This window comes from Sitophilus oryzae, unplaced genomic scaffold (genome assembly GCF_002938485.1).
Source record: "Sitophilus oryzae breed Bouriz unplaced genomic scaffold, Soryzae_2.0 scaffold_1899_pilon_pilon, whole genome shotgun sequence".
In the NCBI taxonomy this organism is placed as follows: Eukaryota; Metazoa; Arthropoda; class Insecta; order Coleoptera; family Curculionidae; genus Sitophilus; species Sitophilus oryzae.
Window position 1 is genome coordinate 304072 of NW_022146611.1, and position 21365 is coordinate 325436.

Here is a 21365-nt window from a genome sequence, read left to right on the forward strand (position 1 = left end):
TAATAACTAATATTAATAATTAAGTAATAATTATTACTAAAATTGGGCAGGTTAGAAATCATGAATGTTTATTCAACATAAAGTTAAAGTCTCTGCATTACTGCAACTAACTTTAAAAGTAGATTAATTAAGGTATGGTATTCATCCTTTAGTTTTCTATTTTCGTTTATTTTGTGTATCAACAATTTTCTTTTCTTCCCTCGTAACGTAGAACAAACAGCCGCAGCACATTCTTCAAATTCGTCTGAGAAACTAGACGTTATGGCGAAATCATCGCATCAGAACAATGTGTTCACGACATATCGCATCATAATGCAACATAACACATCATATCAGAACAATGTGTCCATGAGAATGAACTAATGAGCCACTTTCATTCCGTTTGAAAAAAATTGAGTTATGATTAAAAATACGATTTGGCCATCTATTAATCGGCCAGGAAAAGATACGAAAAACATTAGACAATCAAATTTATTTTTTCAAGACTTCTTGGTTTTAACCATAGATAAAAGACTTATAATGTTTTAACACAGCCTGGTATTTTAGAATGAAATTTAAAATGCTATTTTATTTTAATTAAAAATGTCAAAAATTGACATATGACATGTTATCCTGTTCAGAATGTCAGTTTCTATCAAATAAAGTAAAAAATATACAGGGTGTCCCAGGCTGAGCGTGCATTAGAAGTTTCTAGAGAACTACAATATCTAGACAGGAGATTTTTTGCACAGCATTGTTTCACAACGAGATCTATCGATTAAACATATTTTCAATAAGGCGGAACATCCGGATATACCGGAAGTTGACAGCAACTTTCTTATTTTAAATGGGTACCCCCATTTTTAGTACATACTTAAATTCTCTGTAAAATTTTATGAATTTTGATATTAATACTCTATACCTAACATTAACCGTTTTTGAGAAAAAAATATTTAAAATTTTTGGATAAAAAACCGCCTGTCAAAAATATGTGTATAGCCTAAACGTCAAATTTTCTGATTACCACAGCCAGTGTGACATAAAAAGAAGACATTTGGCTATCTATTTCAACAAATTCTTCAAATGTCATATAATAATGGCGGTAGCTGTCATGGAATTGAGCGATTAAAAAATTATCATAAATAATTTTTTTCAAATAGAAACCCATTTTTTTTTATTTCACTAGTGAAAAGGCTTTTCAATTCGTTACTTTTTGACTATACATATTCCTATAGCTAAAATAAATCGTTTTTAAATTATTTAAGATTTAGTTTTAAAGCGTATATTTTTCTTGATTTTAACCAGTAGCCTCTATGACTTTAAATGTCAAGTGATGTAAAACAATAGACTATGACAATAGATCTGGCCATGTCATATTGTGACACTTTGTTCAAAAAGCAGTATGGTTTCGATCATGATTTCCAAGCCAACTTATTAGCACTGCTTTTTTTTCGATCATACGGTATATTATGAGTAATATGAATTATTAGATATCACGATATCACTAAAGAGCAAAAATACGTGATATATTTTTATAAATTCACGTTTTAAACTCTTAAGGGGGGGGGGGGGCAGACAGTATTTATAATATAAGAAATTCAAATAATTCGTTTTCTGACAGATGGAAATAAATTGTCTATCTGTTTGACACTTAATGTCAAAGAAAGCTAGATAAAATCAAGAAAAATATACGTTTTCAAACTAAACCTTAAATATCTCAAAAACAATTTATTTTAGTTATAGGAACATGTATAGTCAAAAAGTAACGAATTGAAAAGCCTTTTCACTAGTGAAATAAAAAAGTGGGTTTCTATTTGAAATAAATGATTTATGATAATTTTTTAATCGCTCAATTCCATGACAGCTACCGCTTTTATTATATGACATTTGAACAATTTAATTTCTGAAATAGATAACCACATGTCTTCTCTTTATTTCACAGTGGCTGTGGAAATCACCAAATTTGACTTTTAGGCTATACACATATTTTTGACAGGCGGTTTTTTTCATCTAAATATTTTACATATTTTTTCTCTCAAAAACTGTTAATGTTTAGGTATAGAGTGTTTAATATCAAAATTCATGAAATTTTACAGATAATTTAAGTATGTAATAAAAAATGGGGGCAACCATTTAAAATAAGTAAGTTGCTGTCAACTTCCGGTATTGCCGGAAGTGCCACCATATTGAAAATATTTTTAATCGATAGATCTCGTTGTGAAACATTGATGTGCAAAAAATCTCCGATCTAGATATTGTGGTTCTCTAGAAACTTCTAATGTACGCTCAGCCTGAGACACCCTGTATACCGAGGGTATAGTACGAGAGCTAGCAACGTCGGAAAAACAAGAATGTTAAGACGTCTGGCTCTTTGAGATATCTTTTACTATGCTCTCTAGAACAGCATGCGGCCCGTCTGGCTGCCGGTAAACGTTACGTTCCCTACTGCGCATTGAAAGAACATCCTATATTTTTATTAGTCCTTTAAATTCTAGTATTGAATATAAATCTAAAAAAGGTTCTGCCTATTAAGCGAGGAGTCAGAATTCAAATCCGGGTCAGTGCAAAAACTTTTTTATTTTATTTTCGTTTAGCATTAAATATTTCTATACGTTTAGTATTAAAGGTGCCCAGTGGCGTAGAGGTACAGGCTCTCGTCTACCAATCTCAAGGTAGTGGGTTCGATTCCCACACCCGGCATTGCATCAGCTGACTATTTTTATTAAAATAAAAATAGTTTGGGTACCTATAGGTCGACTCAGCCTTAAATGAGTACTTGGGATTTACAATCCTGAGGTAATAATAGGCGGTTGAAGCGTAGTGCTACATTACCTTCCTTGTATACCGAACGGCTCTAGTATGGCAAGCTGTACTGTAACGTTTTTAGTTCGTTACATGTCTTTTTTATATATAATATATGATGTCTGGGCCTATCATCACCGGATTCCCTCTCGTTCAGGCCGGATAGTTTATTTGACGCGTAATTTTTACGTTCCCTGGTCGCCAACCCTGTGATCGTTCGACACAACCCTGTTACTATTCTGTGGAGGCGCGCGCTGTCAACATCGCTTCTGTCAACTCTCCGTGCTTAACCTCACTTTGTTTTGACGCTCTGCTTTATCCCAGCTTTTAGAAATGGTGATTATTTAAATCTTGCTGTATAATCTGAATCAGCTGCTATTTCGAAGCAACAGGTAAAGATGAGATATTATCCTTTTAGATTCGATATTATTATTGAATATTTTTAGGGTAAAGTTACGGATGTCCCAACTTGTATTTGTATTTGGCTGGCACGTTGGCGTCCCTTTGCTTTTGTCCTCCAGAATATCATTTGGAAGAAAGGACAGATTGTTTATTATTTATTGAGCCCTCGGGAGTATTTCGAGGGTCTTACGGACGGACATTGTCTTACGGACAAGTGTCCAAGGTATGGACTATTTTTCAAGGTCCTAGTAGTGTTCTCTTGTGCCACTATCTTATGGACGGATGTCCCATGGACAAGTGTCCCCAGTAGGATTGATTTGTCTTACACATAGAGTGCCCCAGCGTGGATGTGGCTTGAGCCCTGTGCTGGTTCGCCCCCATTTCTAAGCCTGGATCGCCGACAGACAGTACAGAGATGCGAGACCACCTCACGCTGCTACTGTTTGAAGCAAGATTACATAAAGAACAGCTAAGTGTAGATTTACGTTCTAGTTTTCATGTTTTAGATTTTCTATATTTTCAGTCTTAAACAGTAACGTACATTTTAAATAATATCGTACGGACTATATTTAGTGGTTAGATTATTAAGAACATTTATGTCGATTCAGTAGTTACAATGTGATTTAGATCTTAGGTTTCATTATATTACGCCTTGTAATAGTATTACTTTCTATAGATATTGTTATTGCGCTATATTAACAGATGAATAACGAGACATAGATTCTAGAATCTACAGGTTGTAACATCTTCAATTTAGCATCATATGGAATATATCAAATTAATTAAAGTAATGCTACATTTTATATTTTCTCTTAAACTTTACATGTCCTGTATTTTATCCTAGTTGTTTTCATTGATATTTAGTACGACTCTTACCACCACTTTCTTTGACATATAACGACTATATATTTACTAGAACTCTACAATATCATGTATCAGCAAAGAAAGTCATGAATAAATATAGTCATTAGTTTTAAGTATTATACAACTGTGTTTTCTTTCTCTGTACATGCCTGGCGCCCAATATCTATATATCTTTTGTTTATTATTATTGATTAATTTTCTCTCTAGTGAAATACCTTATCCACGACTGCTCTCCGATGAAAAGCTGCCGTTCGCAGTGGTAGTTGTTTAAAAAACGCTACACTTAATTTGGCACCCATAAACGTGGGGCCTCGAGAAAATAAAAACAGCCCTTAATTCGACACTCTATATTATTTAGTCTGTTTTGTATTTTTTACTCGTAATGTATTTCACTGGAGTCTGACAATTTTCCTGATTAATTTTCTTAAATTAATTTTTGTAGTTTAATTTTTTGGCATGATACAGAGGAGGAAACAGTTGTTGTTTCTCTTGGTACGATTTAAGACAGAAGTTTTTATTCTCTTTCTTATTTTTGATATTTCTATTTATTATTATTTGGGTCTATGGAATTTGGACAATTTCATATAACGGAGATGTGTCAGCTGTGTGTTTTGATATATTTTTGAACCTGGTATACAGGGCGGTCAAGATTTAATGCTTGGACCTGAATTTTCTTTGGGGTTAAAATTTTTTTTAATATTTGTTTAAAATTTTTTCTTGGTAGATAAACTTGAAAGTTTATCTATTGTTGGGACTTCCTTATACAGGGCGGTCAATACTTTTTTTGTGACTTTGAAATTTTTTAAATTTCAAGGTGTTTGACATTTGATAAAGTTTGAAACTTTATATATACAGACATTTTGGTTTGTATTTTCCCCATACAGGGTGGACAAGCATTAAATTTTCGACTTTGATTTTTTTATATCTCTAGCTGTTTGAAATTTGATATAAATTTTGAACGTTATACTTAGTTGAGATTACTATTCGATAATTTTACTATACTGTGTGGTCACAACTTGATCATTTTGATTTTGTTTGTGTTGATTAATTGATTGCAATTAATTTTACAAGTTTTTGTGATTATCGATAACTGTTAGGGCGAGCTGCTAAACTGACATTTAGGTTTTAGGGTTTTAGGGTTATTTTTTTGTATAGAAGTACGTTAGAGTTAATCTCATCTCGTCTATTGTTCAGTTTACCTTCAGGTTTCTATGCCAATGTTTTTTTATGCCAATATTTTTATTTAGTATCGCATTCACTATGTTTCACCATCTGAACCTTCAGTGTTGTCAGTTACTATCGACAGTTGTTAGACTGTCCTGTTTGGTACTTTAGGTACATTTTGAGTTTTTTTGTCATGACAGTTATACTAGGACTGTTATGTTGATACAGGAAGTGTATCCTTTGAGTTTTTTTGAGTGTATGACGAGGGGACTTGTCATATTTGATACGTGAGGTATCGTTTTGTTTTCTTTTGGCAGCTGTCTATGTACGTGTCAAAGGAATGTTTGGTACTTATTCTGTTATGATAGTTGCCGAATAACTTTTCATACAGACATTTACCGTTTAGAGATTTAATGTCAGGAGGACATTAGATTTTTTTGCAGTGTTGCAGACGACATATGCGGTGAGCATTTGTCGTATTTATGGTTTACAGTTAGCAGGATGCTACTGTGAACATTTTGGTTGTTAATGATTTTTTTATGGAGACGTCCAAGATCATTAACGTGTTGTCATCGTTTAATATGATGAGTTTTTGAGTTATTTGAGCGATTTAGCGCTTGTGACTCAAGTTTATGGAGGATTGACGTTTGACATCTCTGTTTTCGGATTCTGTTGCCTGGTTTTAATAGTTTTTACTAGATCTGATAGCCAATGCAATGTTTCCGAAGAACTATATCTGTGTCAAAACGCGTCAATAGTTTGAGTTCAGTTGGAGTTCTAGTTTTCTCTGTTTATTTGGAGAGATTTTTTTTGATGACACTTGTGTCAGGTTTAGATCTTTTTGTATTGTGAGATATTTTTGTCTTGGTGACATCTATATCATTTTTAGTTTTTTTTAGTGAATTTTGGCAGTGTCTGTATGGAATGTGCAGATGCATTGAGTTTTTTAGCGGCGTGCATAGCGAGATGATGATTGCTCTGTTTTGTTAGCTTTTTCTGGTTTTTAGTCCAGGTGTATTGTTTCGCGAGCAATTACACCACTTTTTTGGTTTAGAATAACTGTCAGTGAGATAGTTGTTAGTTTGGTTTTGCCCGATGAGTTATCATGGAGACGATTTCATCATTTTAGTCCCTTATGTATAGTTTGGTTTAGCTCGTTAGTTTTATTTAGCCCTACAGTTTACTTGCGTTTAGCAATTGTGATTTTTTTGAGTCTGGCTTTGAGCAGTGTCGCGTTTGACATTTTTGTGATTTTTGACTTTACAGTTTTCTGTAAGTCTTTGAGTTTGTTTGATTGTCATATTGTCATTCGTTTTTTTATTTTGTTTCGATCTATGGCTATTATCTAGCCTATGATCATGGTTTGTGGCCTTGGGGCACGTGTATCCGCTCTACATGGTGGGCGAGTTGAGTGTGCTACTGGTTAGTTGCATACTCAACAGTAAAGAATAGCCATGTACGGGTTCCTCGTGACGGTAAGAGCCCGTCAAATGCCACCGTAGTATGTGGTAAGTCTCAAAACATCGAGAGTGTCGGAAATTATTTCCGAACACCTTATCCACATACTACGTATATGGTATTGCGTGTGTGGTGTTGTATGGGTGATGTTACGTATGTGGTACTACGTGAATAGTATTACGTATGTGGTATTACCTGTATAGTATTACTTTATCGTAATACCTATTTAATAGGTTTTACTTCGGTAAGTAAAACTTATATTTATTCATTTTATTAAATTGATTTGATTATTATTTTGATTTTGATTCGAGATACCTGTTAGGGTTCCGTCGCATTTGCTTGACAGGGCGTTGACCTTCCGTCTACTACCCTAGGCGATGCGTATTTTGTTTTTTTTCTCTCTGAGCTAAGGCTCAGAAGGTTTTTAGTTGTATTTTTTTATGTAGAGTCATTTTGGAGTATCGTTATAGATATGCTCTATTTATCCCATTTTATTTGATGTACACTACAGTGCATCCCCTCATGCTGACAGATGTAGGGTATTTTTTCATATTCATTTCATTTTTATCTTTCTTTACAGTTCTGTCTCTTGGTGATTATCTCTGGTTTTTGTTGTTGTTGGTTCCAGTCACTGCGTTGGAGAGAAGGGTTGAGCTAGTGCAAATTTTGTTGAGGTGTTTAGGCTCGGTTAGCCTTCTTCAGCCTCTGTTGCTCTAGTCTGTAATTCCTTGTCTGACGTTGTTAGTATGATACATTCCGTTTGAGAGAAGGTTTGAACTGGAACAGTATATTTGTCTGGTTGTCTTGGTCTTGTAGTACCGACCGTCGTCAACCTTTAACTGCTCTAGTTCCATATAATGCCTTGTCTGGCGTTGTTAATATTGTTCATTCCGTCTGAGAGAGGGTTTGTACTGGTACAGTAAATTTGTTTGGTTTTTTTTTTGTTTTAGGGTACCGGCCGTTATATACCTCTATCTGCTCTAGTATTGTAGTGTTCCTTCTCTGGCGTAGTTGATCTGACATGAACTAGAATGTTGGTTTCAGAAACTATCACCAAGGTTATAAACCGAGACGTATCGATACCATGAATGGATCGACGTTCTCTTTAATTATTGTTGAGTCGCGTTGTTTTAGAACATAGCGTATTTTGGAGTCACTTGTCTAGCCTGAGTTATCGATAATTTACACCTATATCGTTTTATAACACCTAACTATAGCAGTATTTGTATACTGCTATGTTTGTATGTACCTCCGTATTATTTGATTTTAGCAGAACAATGGCTCGAGTATCTCTGTACTTTACGGCGTGTCCAGTGACCAGCAACTTTAGTAATTTTACACCTTTAGTTTTTATGATCTCCTGCATCATATATTCTTTACTGGTACTTTTCGTTTTTATTTTGGTTTACCGCTTCCTTTTTGAGAACCTGATCAATTTTCAAATGGGTTTCGTCTATTCTGAAATTTACGATGTAGTTTTCTTTTGATTTTTTTTTACCATCTCCAGATTTGTGAAAAAGAAAGTGTACCTTACAGGTCCATTTCTTTTCTTTTCGGAGGAGGGCAGTGTAACGTTTTTAGTTCGTTACATGTCTTTTTTATATATAATATATGATGTCTGGCCTATCATCACCGGATTCCTTATCGTTCAGGCCGGATAGTTTATTTGACGCGTAATTTTTACGTTCCCTAGTCGCCAACCCTGTTATCGTTCGACACAACCCTGTTACTATTCTGTCGAGGCGCGCGCTGTCAACATCGCTTCTGTCAACTCTCCGGGCTTAACCTCACTTTGTTTTGACGCTCTGCTTTATCCCAGCTTTTAGAAATGGTGATTATTTAAATCTTGCTGTATAATCTGAATCAGCTGCTATTTCGAAGCAACAGGTAAAGATGAGATATTATCCTTTTAGATTCGATATTATTATTGAATATTTTTAGGGTAAAGTTACGGATGTCCCAACTTGTATTTGTATTTGGCTGGCACGTTGGCGTCCCTTTGCTTTTGTCCTCCGGAATGTCATTTGGAAGAAAGGACAGATTGTTTATTATTTCTTGAGCCCTCGGAAGTATTTTGAGGTAGGTTCATTTTGTTTATTAGACGGTGTTTGATTTTAAACAAGAGTTTCGTGTTCTTAGGGTCTTACGGACGGACATTGTCTTACGGACAAGTGTCCAAGGTGTGGACTATTTTTCAAGGTCCTAGTAGTGTTCTCTTGTGCCACTATCTTATGGACGGATGTCCCATGGACAAGTGTCCCCAGTAGGATTGATTTGTCTTCACATAGAGTGCCCCAGCGTGGGTGTGGCTTGAGCCCCGTGCTGCTTCACCCCCATTTCTAAGCCTGGATCGCCGACAGACAGTGCAGAGATGCAAGACCTCCTCGCGCTGCTACTGGTTGAAGCAGGGTTACATTAAAGAACAGCTAAGTGTAATTTTAAGTTCTAGTATTGCATTTAACACCTAAAATGTTTTCAGTCTTAAACAGTAACGTACATTTAAACTATAGCGTACAGACTATATTTAGTGGTTAGATTATTAAGAATATTTATGTCAATGCAGTAGTAAAAGTGTGATTTAGATTTTAGATTTCATAATATCACGCATTGTAATGGTATTACTTTCTATAGACATCATTATTACGCTATACTAATAGATGAATGACGAGATAGATTCTAGAATCTACAGGTTGCAACACATCTGATTGAACACCGTATAAATTTAACAATTTAAATAAAGTAATGCTACTTTTCTTATATTTTCTCTAATGTTACACGCATTGTATTTTCCTTATAGTCTTTACATAGAACGTATTTAATATTATTTACATATATAGTTTTATTCAACAGGTAACCACTATAATAATTATTAAAATTGTACAATGCTATTCACCATCAGAATTCGTCACGAATAAATATAGTCATTAGTTTTAAGTATTATACAATTGTGTTTTCTTTCTCTGTACATGCCTGGCGCCCAATATCTAGATATCTTTTGTTTATTATTATTGATTAATTTTCTCTCTAGTGAAATACCTTATCCACGACTGCTCTCCGATGAAAAGCTGCCGTTCGCAGTGGTAGTTGTTTTAAAAAACCCTACAGTACCTTGCTACTCCCAAGGCGTTAAACGCTATATACGGGAGCTATTATTATTATTATTATTAGTATTAAATATGTGTATTATGTAAAGTATTAAATATTTGTTTTTTTTAACCACCAGAATTATATAATACTTTACTATCAGAATATAAACGAAAATAAAATAAAAAAGGCCTTGCCCTGACCCGGATTCGAACTCTATATCCTTGGTTCGTAGTCGGAAACTCTACGCAATGCTACATGTTCGATTTATATTCAATAATAGAATTTACAAGACTAAATTAAAAAAAATATATAGGAACTTCTCCCGATGCGTAGTAGTGAACGGAACGGGTATCGGCAGCCAGACGGACCGCATGCTGTTCCAGAGTGCATAGTAAAAGATATATCAAAGAGCCAGACGTCTTAAAATACTTTCTCGAAAACGTTGCTAGCTCTTAGACTAGTATCCACCATTTAAAAATCAAAAGTGTTAGTCATTTTCGGTAAAACAGAAAGTGACCGAAATTAGCTGAATACATCGATCTATCACCATTTAAGTATGTCATATACTCGGTTAAATGTCAAATTTCTTTTTTTATCTGAAAGAACAAAAAAGTTGTAGAGGGGAGCCACTTTTGAAAAACATCCAGTAGAGTGAATATTTAATACGTATTGACGAAAGATATATAAAAAAATATTACAAAATGTACTTACCGCAAGCGAGGGTAGTGATCCATATGACACAGATGGCTGTTTTAGCCCTGCCAGTCGTCGATTTGAATTTCAAAGGGAAGCATATTGCGTACCACCTGTCGATCGATATGAAGGTCAATGTCAAAATAGACACAGTTACCGATACATTCTGTAATAAAAAAATACTTTTTTAAATAAAAAATACTAAATTTATTCTACTCTACTATAAAACACAATAAACTTTATACACATGAACACAAAAACTGGACAAGTGCGAGTCGGAGTCGCTCACCGAGGGTTCCGTACAAATTTGTATATTCGATACCAATTAAACTTTTAGTTACATAATCGAGGGCACGATTTTTAAATTCATTGTTGCTAACCATAGACATATTCGGCGCAGGGCTATCTAACTGGGATTTAAATTTCCCGCTGAGGTTTCAGAGGTGGTTTGCCCTGCTATAAAAAATGTCAAGTTGCCACATTTATTTATTTCCTGTCATTCGTTTTGACACTTTAATTTTTGTATTACGAGTTTATGGTTTAAATGAATTGTGTTCTGATACTTTAAGCATATACAGGGTGGTACAAATTCGAGGTACGAGCATTGGTATCTCGGAAACCGTAAGAGATACGAACATGGTTAAATTGAGGCAAAGTGGCGCTTTGGGATGTTCACAAAGATGCCATCAAAAAAGTTTTAAAAATTTCAACGATTGCTGAGTTTTTTGGAAAAAACGGATTTTTTTGAAAATTAATTTTATTTTTTCCTGTCGTTACTTTTAGAAAATAAAAAACTAATTGCACATTTTCATAGCTACTTTATTAGGGCTATCTGATAGTATTTTTAAATTTTCAAATTAGCTGATAATTTGTGAGATACAGAGACCAACTTAATTTTTTTAAATACGGACCTACATTTTTTATTTCAGATTTTGAAAGAACTCGGTTTCCTGAGTACAATTATATGCCACACTTAATATATTTTTTTTGTCTCGGATATTTGAACAGAAGTTATTTAAACTAATTTCAAGTCCGGCTCTGTTTTTTTTAAATATTTAATCTATTCATCGTTACAATATTGATAACCTTTCAAACTTAACAATGACGTGGGATAAAACACTGAATACGGAAAATCAAATGCAATAATAGTTATTTACAGTACAAGTGTGTTTATGAACATGATTACAACAACGAGCGTGAACGATTAGAACGACGAGGTCGTAGACCGAGTCGTTCTAATCACACGAGTGTTGTAATCATGTTTAAACGCACGTGTCATGTACAACGTTTTATCTACAACCGAAAAATAAGAAAATGCTGTTTTAATTTTCGTTTATTAGTCGCCCAAGGTGGGCGATTTAACACCTAAGACCTGACATCTTTAACTATGACATTTGTCACATTTATGCTGAAACGTCAGTTTGTCCTGTCAAGTAAACGCGAGCACTTTTTTCCCAGAAAAATCATTTTAAAAATTACGATGAGCGATTCCGGCAGTCTCCCTTCAGATGTAGAACTTGCCGCAGTATGTGCCACGGAATCATTATTGCCGGAAAAGTTAATATATTTAGATGTTCGTAGATGTTTCTCATTATTATAGCAACTAGTTGTGTTATAGATTCATAACACCGCTAGTTGTGTTATGAATCTCATAACGTAACTGAAATACTAAAAAAATAGTGTTGTAAAAACGTTATAACTAAACGGTTGTAGATAAAATAATAAAAAATAATATACAAAATGAATACATTACTTCACGTCATTTGTAAAAGTGAAACCAATAAATCTCAATATTTACAATAAAGAGTACAAAATGCTTTCGGAAGTATAAGAAGAAACTTCAAAGAGCTATAAATAAAATTGAACAAAAAATAAATTTGTGCAGTAGGAAGGGTGGTAACCCTTTCAAACATGTAGAACATTAGAAACTAGTCTTTAGAAGTTGATTTATTTATAATAACTACGATGAATATTACGCATATTATTATTCACAATAAAAAGAATTAAAAATAATATCTTTAAATTGCTGACCTGGATATAATTTATGGTAATTGGCTCGATTTTCCTTATTGAATGTTAATTAGCGCTGATCAATATTGTTGCGATGAATATAATCCGATTAAATAATTTAAAAAACCAGAGTCGGACTTGAAATTATTTTACATAATAATTAAATAGTTTGTTGTTGTTAAGGTACCCAAAACAAAAAAGAGTATAAAATCTGGCATATCATTGTACTCAGGAGACCGAGATCTTTCAAAACCGGAAATAAAAAATGCAGGTCCGTATTTAAAAAAATTAAGTTGGCTTCTGTATCTCACAAATTATCAGCTAATTTGAAAATCTAAAAATACTACCAGATAGCCCTAATAAAGTGGCTATGAGAATGTGTAATTAGTTTTTTGATTTTCATAAAAGTAACGACATGAAAAAATAAAATTAATTTTCAAAAAAATCCGTTTTTTCCAAAAAGCTCAGCAATCTTTGAAATTTTTAAAACTTTTTTGATGGCATCTTGGTGAACGTCCCAAAGCGCAACTTGCCCCAATTTAACTATGTTCGTATCTATTACGGTTACCGAGATACCAATGCTCGTACCTCGAATTTGTAGCACCCTGTATAATGGTGACCAAGGTGATCTACTTGTGGAATAGAGACCAAGACACGAGGCCTATAGAAGCAGGAGACGACCTCCTAGTCGATGGACAGATGATATTAAGAGAGTGGCTGGAAACTGGATTCAAGTGGCACAAAATAGAAAGAAATGGCTAGAGTTAAGGGAGACTTGTGTTTAGCAGTGGACGGAATAATCTAAATGATGATGATGACTTTAAGCTTAAAATATTTTACTAGCAGAATTTGCAGTCGAACATTGTTCTTTTTAGAACTTCTTTTAGTGCGAAGTGTACAAGATAGCTTAATAGCCATAAAAACACATCGCAACTTTCTTAGAATATTATGAACGGAAAAACGGTAGTAATGGCTCTTCATGTCCCTAGTGCTGTTAAAAAGGTGAGATTTGTTAATGTATGTAATAACTGTTTATATATTTATAATATTTATAATTAATTTATTTTTGTTTCCTAAAATATTTTGATTAAACGAAAATATGTAAAAGTGGGCAACACTATGCCGGCCAAGCTTAATCACGTGACTAAAAGTTTATTTGATATGAACTATACGTACATATTATAAATAGACTTTGAATAAATACTACAGTGTGTTCCCGGATTGTCTTTACAAGAGGAAACTTTTTTATTGTTGTCATTTTAAAAAAAATACATTCTTTATAAAATATTTCTCGTTCTAAAATGGTTTATTCCGTTTATGTTTTTTAAATTTCCATACCGTTTTAGAGAAAATAAACAAAACATAAATATTGGTTGAATTTCTTCCTAAAAGTCATAAAATTCAAAAAGGCGCTTCTATGGCAATATAATTTCGATTTCATTCTCTAATAGTTGGGTACTATTAATTTTAATTAACGTTTATTGCTCTTGTTAAAGTTTCCGATAACTATTATCACCATTTCCGTAGCATTGTACTAAATAAATTTTGTGCTTCTGTAACATTTTAAAACAGCAAAATGTATGACATTAATTAAAATTTTATCAATAACAATCTATCAAAAATAAAAACTAAATTATATTACCATCGAAACGCGTTTTGATTTTGAGGACTTTTGAAAAAATTAAATTATATTTCCATGTTTTTTTTTAATTTTCTCTAAAACGGTATGAAAATTTGGAAAACTATTAAACGGGATTACCCATTAAATCAACCTAAAAAACTTTTATAATTTTTTTGATAAAGAATGCATTTTTCTCAAAATGTCAATAATAAAACAGTTTTTCCTCTTGTAAAGACAATCCGGGGCAAACTGTATATTTTTTATGATTTAATTACAAATGTATATTTTTCAGATTTTCCCATACTTGTTGTATAAGACGGTATTATTTGCCAAATTTCACAGCTCGACGAGTACGCCAACGGAAAATGCCCCATAAATTTCGATTCCCTTGAGAGTGTTGAGATTGTGAGTGTCATTTTTTTGCGGCATAAACGGCCGTCTCTTTTTTACGTTAACTTAGAAATTCGAATTTTTCACAGCTTTAACAGTCTGTAGACCTGAGGAAATGGTTTTAATTTCAATTCAATATCTCCACGTGTTCAAGAAATAAAGGGTCTTGACAGACAGACGGACAGAAAACAAAGTGATCCTAAAAGGGTTCCGTTTTTTATCTTTTGTGGTATGGAACCCTAAAAAAGAATATTTTCTCAATAGATTGCCATTTCAGTGACGAAATATCCAACCTTTTTTCAAGATACTTATATTATTTTTTACTGTGTGTGCTTGGATCTGAAGAAATCTGAGGATCTGAAGAAATAAAGGGTCTTGACAGACAGACGGACAGAAAACAAAGTGATCCTAAAAGGGTTCCGTTTTTTATCTTTTGTGGTATGGAACCCTAAAAAAGAATATTTTCTCAATAGATTGCCATTTCAGTGACGAAATATCCAACCTTTTTTCAAGATACTTATCTTATTTTTTACTGTGTGTGCTTGGATCTACTTAACATTTAAGGTTTCTACGTCGAAGACTGCAGACGAACTATTTCCTTCTGAAATTGCATAGCATAAATTTTAGTCCCTTGAAGTTAAAAAGACAGCTAACTGCGATTCTACTCTGGTAAAACGTAACTGATATAAATCATATTTTCCTATCCAAAATTCATTCGAAACAGAAAGAAGGCGAGCAAATTATTCAGTGATCGGTACACGATGTGGCGCCCGTAATTGTATTGACAACTGTTTTATGTTTTTTAATCATCCAAACATGCCTAGTTTTTAGATTACTCTTTCAGTGTCGAACTAGTTCAGTCATTGGGAATTTTTGCTTGGAAAAAAGGCCGGAAGTTTTGCAACTTTGCAGGTTTATAGGTTTTGGGGTCCCTAACTAAAATCCATAAAATGCACATTTCCAGACTTGCCGCCGGCGCCGTCATCTTACCAAGATGGCGCCCATAATCGGTATTTTGTGAATATCTCGAAAACTATGCGTTTTTCGCGAAAATTTGAGGAGAACAAAATTAAAGAGAATAAAATTTCCTATAAAAAAGGTTAGGGACCCCAAAACCTATAAACCTGCAAAGTTTCAAAACTTCCGGACTTTTTTCCAAGCAGGCCCCTTTTTGGATCCCCAATGACTGAACTAAACCACCCAACCCTTTTTTAACATTTAAGGTTTCTATGTCGTCGCATCTTGCTTATCTTAGAACGAACGAATGTGTTCATAAAATCTAGGCGAAAGACTGCACACGAACGATTTTACTTTTGAAATTGCATAGCATAAAGTTTAGTCCCTTGATGTTGAAAAGACATCTAACTGCATTTCTACTTTGATAGATCGTAAGTGGTATAAATCATATTTTCTTATTCAAAATTCGTCCGAAATAGAAAGAAGGAAGATAAATTATACAGATCATTGGCGAGCATAATTGGATTGACAATTATTTTATGTTTTTATAATCATTCAAATATGCCTAGTTTGTGGGTATTTTAATATCGTCTGTCGATCGATATGAAGGTCAGTGTCAAAATGGACACAGTAACCGATACAATCTGCAATAAAAATATTTTATTTTACTATACTAAAACACAATAAACTTTATACTTATGTACTAAAAAGAATATTTTCTCAATATTTCCTGATAACCTGAGTAAAAACCAAATGATTAATAAATGTTACCATACAAATTTTATTATTTAGTCAACTTTTGAAAGTAGGAAAACACTTTAAAGATCATTGTAAGAAGTTAAACACAAGTTTATTAGAATATAACAATGGAAATAGTTTCTGGTGAGACATACTGTATATTAAAAATAATTTATATACCTTTGTTGTGGATTCGTACCTTTAAAAAGTTTCTGTTTGTGGATTCTACGCAGTAGTGTGTATAAAAAAGTATGTTTTAGATTGCTCTTTCAGTGGCAAAATATGTAATCCTTTTTCAAGATGTACCTATGTTATTTTTTTACTATCTGTGCTTGAATATAAGTGACATTTCAGGTTTCTATGTCGTCGCATCTGGCTTATTTCAGAACGAACGAATATATTTATAAAATCTACGCGGAAGACTGCAGACGAACGATTTCTTTCTGAAATTGCATAGCATAAATTTTAGTCCCTTGAAGTTAAAAAGACAGCTAACTGCGTTTCTATTCTGGTAAAACGTAACTGATATAAATCATATTTTCCTATCCAAAATTCATTCGAAATAGAAAGAAGGAGAACAAATTATTCAGTGATCGGTACATGATATGGCGCGCGTAATTGTATTGACAATTGTTTTATGTTTTTTAATCATCCAAACATGCCTAGTTTTTAGATTACTCTTTCAGTGTCGAACTAGTTCAGTCATTGGGGATTTTTGCTTGGAAAGAAGTCCGGAAGTTTTGCAACTTTGCAGGTTTATAGGTTTTGGGGTCCCTAACTAAAATCCATAAAATGCACATCTCCAGACTTGCCGCCGGCGCCGCCATCTTACCAAGATGGCGCCCAAAATCGGTATTTTGTGAATATCTCGAAAACTATGCGTTTTTCGCGAAAATTTGAGGAGAACAAAATTAAAGAGAATAAAATTTCCTATAAAAAAGGTTTTATGATAATTTTCGCTAAAGTCAACCGTTTAGGCACAAAATCTCTGAATATTTTACAATTTTGCGTAAAATATAATATATTATGTATAGTCGATTTTCCGAAATCAAATGTCGATTAGGGTTCACTAAAACTAGTTTTAGTTTAGTTCTTCAATTTTGTCATAAAACAGTGGTGTATCATTAATTCGCTCATTAATTTATGAATAATTAATTTTAATTATTGAAAATGTGTACTTGTTTCCACACCACCCAAGAGGTAAAGTATATGGCGCGTTTATTTTAACGTGGTCTCCCCGGAGGCCTACTCCACTAGATAAATTAAAAACTTTAACTTATCTGCACAAGCCTGACGGATCTGGCTCATTGATGTCAAAGTCGATCGTGTCTGCTGTGCTGGGCTCATCAGGCTGGTCTCTCAATTCGTCCAACTCTTCATCTTCAGCCGCCAGAGGGATATCTACAGGCAAGTCCAACTCCTCTTCATCGGATTCGTCGAGTGACACTTCAGTGACGTTGTCACGGGATTTCCCATTGCAGTATGCACAAATCATTGAACATTTTAATCCTGCTTTTCTGCATCCGCAGGCTTTACCATAGTTGTTGGTTTTACATTTACAGGATAAAAATGCCAATAGGGATTTTGGAGCTGGATCTTTCAACATTGTGACTTTGAACATTGTTTTTGTTTTCTTCCAACCCCATTCTTCGGCATCTTTGGTACAACCAGACCAATACTGAACCTGGTGGTAAAGTTCGCAATGAATGTTCGCAACCAGCACGACAATTAATTATTCATAAATTAATGAGCGAATTAATGATACGTCACTGTTTCATGACAAAATTTTAGTGAACCCTAATCGACATTTAATTTCGGAAAATCGACTATACATAATATATTATATTTTACGCAAAATTGTAAAATTTAAAGGGATTTTGTGCCTAAACAGTTGACTTTAGCGAAAATTCTCATAAAACCGTTTTTATAGGAAATTTTATTCTCTTTAATTTTGCTCTCCTCAAATTTTCGCGAAAAACGCATAGTTTTCGAGATATTCACAAAACACCTATTTTGGGCTCCATCTTGGCAAGATGGCACGCCGGCGACATGTCTGGAAATGTGCATTTTCTGGATTTTAGTTAGGAACCCCAAAACCTATAAACCTGCAAAGTTTCAAAACTTCCGGACTTTTTTCCAAGCAGGCCCCTTTTTGGATCCCCAATTACTGAACTAAACCACCCAACCCTTTTTTAACATTTAAGGTTTCTATGTCGTCGCATCTTGCTTATCTTAGAACGAACGAATGTGTTCATAAAATCTAGGCGAAAGACTGCACACGAACGATTTTACTTTTGAAATTGCATAGCATAAAGTTTAGTCCCTTGATGTTGAAAAGACATCTAACTGCATTTCTACTTTGATAGATCGTAAGTGGTATAAATCATATTTTCTTATTCAAAATTCGTTCGAAATAGAAAGAAGGAAGATAAATTATACAGATCATTGGCCAGCATAATTGGATTGACAATTATTTTATGTTTTTATAATCACTCAAATATGCCTAGTTTGTGGGTATTTTAATATCGTCTGTCGATCGATATGAAGGTCAGTGTCAAAATGGACACAGTAACCGATACAATCTGCAATAAAAATATTTTATTTTACTATACTAAAACACAATAAACTTTATACTTATGTACTAAAAAGAATATTTTCTCAATTTACAGTTACCATACAAGTTACCATACAAATTTTATTATTTAGTCAACTATTGAAAGAAGGAAAACACTTTAAAGATCATTGTAAGAAGTTAAACACAAGTTTATTACAATATAACAATCGAAATAGTTTCTGGTGAGACATACTGTATATTAAAAATAATTTCTATACCTTTGTTGTGGGTTCGTACCTTTAAAAAGTTTCTGTTTGTGGAATCTACGCAGTAGTGTGTATAAAAAAGTATGTTTTAGATTGCTCTTTCAGTGGCAAAATATGTAATCCTTTTTCAAGATGTACCTATGTTATTTTTTTACTATCTGTGCTTGAATATAAGTGACATTTCAGGTTTCTATGTCGTCGCATCTGGCTTATTTCAGAACGAACGAATATATTTATAAAATCTACGCGAAAGACTGCAGACGAACGATTTCTTTCTGAAATTGCATAGCATAAATTTTAGTCCCTTGAAGTTAAAAAGACAGCTAACTGCGTTTCTATTCTGGTAAAATGTAACTGATATAAATCATATTTTCCTATCCAAAATTCATTCGAAATAGAAAGAAGGCGAACAAATTATTCAGTGATCGATACATGATGTGGCGCGCGTAATATGTTTGACCATTGCTTTATTGTTTTTAAGCATCCAAATATATCTAGTAGGTATTTTTAGATTAAAATTTCAGTGGCGAAATACCAAACCCTTTTTCAAGATACTGTATATTATTTTTTACTGTGTCTGCTGGAATATAACTGGCATTTAAGGTTTCTATGTCGTCGCATCTTGCTTATCTCAGAACGAACGAATATGTTTATAAAATCTATGCGGAAGACTGCACACGAACGATTTTCTTTTGAAATTGCATAGCATAAATTTTAGTCCCTTGAAGTTGAAAAGACATCTAACTGCATTTCTACTCTCATAGTTCGTAAGTGGTATAAATCATATTTTCTTATTCAAAATTCATTCGAAATAGAAAGGAGGACAAATTATACAGTTCAGTGGCGCGTATAATTAGATTGACAATTGTTTTATGTTTTTTATTCATTCAAACATATAACTTTATATGTATTTTAATAGCGTATCATCTGTCGATATGAAGGTCAGTGTCAAAATGGACACAGTATCCCAACAATCTGTAATAAAAATATTTTATTTTACTATACTAAAAACACAATAAACTGTATACTCATAAGTACCAAAAAGAATATTTTCTCAATATCTCCTGATCAACTGAGTAAATACCAAACGATAAATAAATGTTACCACAAATTTTACACCTTATTACATTTTATTTATAAAAGGTAAAACTGAATGGAAACGAGGTCCAGGGAGAAGACAGATATTGTGGATGAGAACATAAGGGATTGGACGAAAAAAGGAATGAATATCCAAACACTCGTCACAACAGCAGAAAGGCGAAAAGAATTCGCTGTGGTTATCGCCAGTCTTCGCTGAGAAGAGGCACCTCAAGAAGAAGATACAAATTTTATGAAAGAAGTAGAAACTACTGAAAGAAGAAAAACTCTTTGAAGAACATTTTGAGAGGTTAAACACAAGTTTATTATACAAGGTGATTCTTAAATAAATACAAATGCTTTCGGGGGTAGTATATTTCGACCCCAGAAACACGATTAGTACGAGGTTTTTTTCGCAAATAACTGAAAATTTGGAATTTTTTGAAAAAAAAAATTGGAGTTCTTTTTTAGTTTGGTTTGGTTTGTTTTTTTAGTTTTTGGTTAAAAAACATAATTTCTTGATAATATGGCACCATAGCAGAGTACTTAAACCACCGAGTAGCGACAGTCCCGTTTTCAATTTTCTTTGCGGCTACGCGAAATAAGTTGTTTATCTGTCATATGAAGAAGCGACGTTGCCACTGTTGCCATTTATCAAATATCTCTATATACTTTATTTCAAGTATGCCTCAGGCAACGGATCTAGGTACTCTGTTGCCAGTGTCAAGTACGCTTCATTTTTAGTCGGACCTCCTTGTGAGTTAGTCAGTCGACGTGTCCCGTGTGATCCTTGTGCGTTTGTGTTTTTAAAAAGTGTTCATCTTAGTATTTCGTGGTTTGGTAATAATTATTTAAAAACTATATTATAATGTCAAGTATTTCTTGTATATATTGTTCTTGGTTCTATTGTTCTTGGTTCTATATTGTTCTTGGTTCTATTCGCCTTGTTCAACAAAATTTGGTGATGGTAAATCCCTTTTTACTTTACCGTCAGAGTATGAACGGTAAGTACATTTAATTACTCACTAAAAATACGGTTTGATCGAAAAAAAAAACAGCGTCAGCGATGGCTATGAAATGAACATCGCTGTCATTTTATAGGTAAATTTATACGGGAATTGTCATTTCCCAGCCAACTGGACGCTGTTTTTTTTTCGATCATACGGTAGTCACAGAACAGCGGTAGTTATTGTTATTAACCTTAAGGCGGATTCATACTCGTGTACTTGGCAAGTATACTATCTTTGCAAACAACATTTTTTTGTAATAAGCTTAGCGCTCACGTGGCACAACGAGTTACAAA

General features: G+C 33.5%; 1 protein-coding gene across 1 annotated transcript in view; it reads right to left on the bottom strand.

Moving 5' to 3' along the window:
* LOC115883421 (orexin receptor type 1-like) overlaps positions 1-21365 on the bottom strand; it is a 452630-nt gene that overhangs the window by 268925 nt on the left and 162340 nt on the right. Inside the window, exon 2 of the mRNA XM_030901781.1 lies at positions 10468-10615. Coding sequence (XP_030757641.1) covers positions 10468-10615 — 148 coding nt within the window. The remainder of the gene's footprint in view (positions 1-10467; positions 10616-21365) is intronic.